This window comes from Gossypium arboreum, chromosome 6 (genome assembly GCF_025698485.1).
Source record: "Gossypium arboreum isolate Shixiya-1 chromosome 6, ASM2569848v2, whole genome shotgun sequence".
NCBI classification, from domain to species: Eukaryota; Viridiplantae; Streptophyta; class Magnoliopsida; order Malvales; family Malvaceae; genus Gossypium; species Gossypium arboreum.
This window is the reverse complement of record NC_069075.1, coordinates 91,873,541-91,876,824: the sequence shown is the minus strand read 5'-3', so window position 1 is coordinate 91,876,824 and position 3,284 is coordinate 91,873,541. Positions and strand designations below refer to the sequence as shown.

Genomic DNA, 3,284 nt, shown 5'->3' with positions numbered 1-3,284 from the left:
TTCATATAGTAAATGCACACATGTATACAATTGGATTGACAACGTTTTAAATATGCTCCATATGATCATATTTGGAATGACATTAAACGTCTAAGCTAATGGCAAGGTTGATGGAAGTACTTGATTGATACGATACTGATATTTTAATGACTCAATTAAAATATTTTGAAGTTTGGGTCTAATTTAGAATATGAACTATAGTTCGAGGACATCTGATGAGAATAACCCAAATCCCCCCCTCCCCCTCTACCATTCAGTGCAAGGGTCTATATATATACTATTGACTTGTGATCTCCAATCAAAACGCACTTTCAAAATCTATGGAGATGAGAAGCAACTTTACACTAGGAACTTTCCTCCTCCTTTCTTCACTTGTTTCATTATCTTATTCATACTCTACCGACGAAGATTCTTCGCAACTTATGTCCAGACGCTTACTTAACCAAGCTTCTGACATGTCAATTCAACAGTATCTAATACCTCACAACATTATAAGAGAAGAGCGGCGGCTGCCTCCTCTCAAATGGAGCAAAAAGCTGGCAAAATTTGCTTCGTGGTGGGCACATAAGAGGCAAGCAGATTGTGCTTTGATCCATTCCAATAGCGATTACGGGGAGAATCTCTTCTGGGGCAGCGGCAAGGATTGGAAACCAGGCGATGCAGTGGCCGCGTGGGCGGAGGAGAAAGACTACTACGACCATAAAAAGAATGCATGCACCAAAAATAAAGACTGCTTGCATTATACTCAAATGATTTGGAAGGATAGCTTGAAGATTGGATGCGCCAAAGTTGTGTGCAGAAGCGGAGATACGTTGATCGCTTGTAACTATGATCCCCATGGTAACGTGATAGGCCAAAAGCCATTTTGATTTGAAATTTGTGCAAAGTGTGGTAGTGGTACATAGTATGAAGGTGTTAAATCGTTCTTAATTGCTTTCACTGTTAATATTCAGATGCTGTTCCATTTCCAACTGTTTTCGGTATATAAACTAGTATTTAACCCAATATGGTTGGATTTGATGATAGTAGAGTGGACCAAGAAAGACAGAGGTGTATCACTCGTTTCGAATAGGGTTTACTCGTAATTTTTGTTGCCTCTAATCTCAATTCTGTCTTAAACCCCCATTTTATTTAAATTACATATTATTATAAAAATTTATATATAATAGTTTAAATGTTATTTATATTATTTATAAAGCCCTTTACTTGAGTTAATGTTACTCATCAATCGGATCCTAACATAGTTAAGAAAATTATTTTAATATTCTTTCGTATTTGAAATAAATTATATTATTTAAGGTTACTTTAATTTTTTATTTAAAAACAATAAAAATGTGCATATGAATTTATGTCTATTAGGTTAGCAAAACTTTAAATTTACCACTTAAAAATTATGTTTTAAATATATGATTTCGTATGCGTATGGATGTGATAATATTTTTAAAAGTTTAAAAAATTAAAATTAAAATGAATAAAAGTAGTTATAAAATCAAAATCAAAAGGGGTTAGTTTGGTAAAATTTTAGGATGGGCCCACGGATTAATTAAAAACTAATATGTTCTTTTACCTTTTTTATTAAAAAATATAAGAGTAAACCATATAAAGACCTAACAACTAATAAGCTTGAGTTACTTTACCATCTCAATTAGATGTGAGGATCAGACCAAATTAACTGAAAACTTTTAAGATAATTGAGTTAGAAAGTTCTATTTTATCATCCCAAATCAATTTGAATTTTTTTAAATTGAGTAAAATGAAATGAGATTCTAGTTGAGTCAAATAAATATGTTTGAGTTAAACTAAAAAAATTAAATTGACCATACTAAAACCTTTTAACAATATGACTAAAATTCAAGTTAAAAACATTAATACCATCTATATTTGAAAACTCTTTCAAAATAAAATAAGAGAGAAGAAAAGAAGATAATTAATATGATAAACTTGATTGATAATTTACTTTTAAGCTTTCAAATTTATCATTTTAGAAATTTAAAATATACATAATTTAGCATTTTTATATCTTTTAAGATTTTTAGTAATTTTAATTTTCTGAATATATATTTATAAAATTTTAGGAAAAACATTTTATAATATTTTGAAGTTTTGAAGATTGTTTTAAAATATCTTGTACCTTTTAGAGGATCAATTTGTCCAATTTTGAATCATCAAAAATCGAAGGGATATTTACATCAATTTGTTATTTGAGTTATTCGAGTTGTAAAGTTCAACTCAACTTGAACTCAAAAAAATTGACTTATTTAATTTTATTAGAAAAAATCGAATAACCTGATTCGATTAACTTGAAATTCGAAAAAGATAATTGGTATTTTCTAATCAATAGAATTGCTACCCTTCATCTCAATTAAATTCTAAGTAGAGTGAAAGCCAGAGACAAAGAAAAGAATGAATTAACATACTTCCAGAGCAAATACTAGAAATAAAGTGAAGTTGATTAAATCTTTAATTGTATATTGTTCATGGGTTCGGCAACTTGTGATGAGATGGTTATTATTGACTTGTTATTGTTCATTGAGTATACCGAAGTCTAGCATTTGTTGCGGACTATCGTATTATATTTACAATGATTTTGGTATATTACCAGGGGTAGATGTAAGGCCTTCGAGCTTGGCACTTGGTGTCCAGGTGCGTTCTCAGTTGCTTTGGCTCGTTTGAGTGTTTTAGTGTGTTCTGGATGGTTAACTGTGTATCCAAATCCGTTTATATAGTTCATGGGGCAGGTTTTCAATGGTTATACGATTTGTTACTTAATTTTATAAATGTTTACATGATCTCTTGAATGTATAAAATGAGAATTTGCATTGATTGATTTAGAATAATTGATCAGGTTATATAATGTGTGTATAAACATAAAGACTTACCTGTTGAATGGTTGTGAATGACAGGATTATTGTCTATTAACTATTATTGTGCATTTGATATGTTTTGTAACACCCTGATCCCGAGACCATCACCGGTGTCGGACACGAGGGGTTAACAAGTCAAGTCCACATATTTTGCCCACCAATTTGACATTTCCAGTCGGGCTGGAAAACTGCATCACTGTCGCCTTAAAAATCATATCTCGAGTTTCAAAACTCGGAAACTGGTTTCGTAAATTTTCCCTGAATTTAGACTCATATATCCATCCATGGATTTATTTCTAGAATTTTTGGTCGGGCCAATTGGTACAGTTTATTAGTTAAAGTCACCCCTGTTACAGGGATCGACTGCTCTGAACTTCGCGCTTTACAACTTGAATATCTCCCTGTACAGGGCTTTAATAC

The 3,284-nt window shown here is 31.5% G+C and overlaps 1 protein-coding gene across 1 annotated transcript; it reads left to right on the top strand.

Annotated features, from left to right (window-relative positions):
* The first annotated feature begins 308 nt into the window (after window positions 1-308).
* On the top strand, window positions 309-2,909 carry LOC108473242 (pathogenesis-related protein PR-1-like). Its single transcript, XM_017774759.2, has 2 exons — window positions 309-840; window positions 2,603-2,909. Exons 1-2 carry the CDS (start codon window positions 321-323, stop codon window positions 2,671-2,673), a joined length of 591 nt encoding a protein of 196 aa, XP_017630248.2. The 5' UTR covers window positions 309-320; the 3' UTR covers window positions 2,674-2,909.
* The last annotated feature ends 375 nt before the right edge of the window (window positions 2,910-3,284 follow it).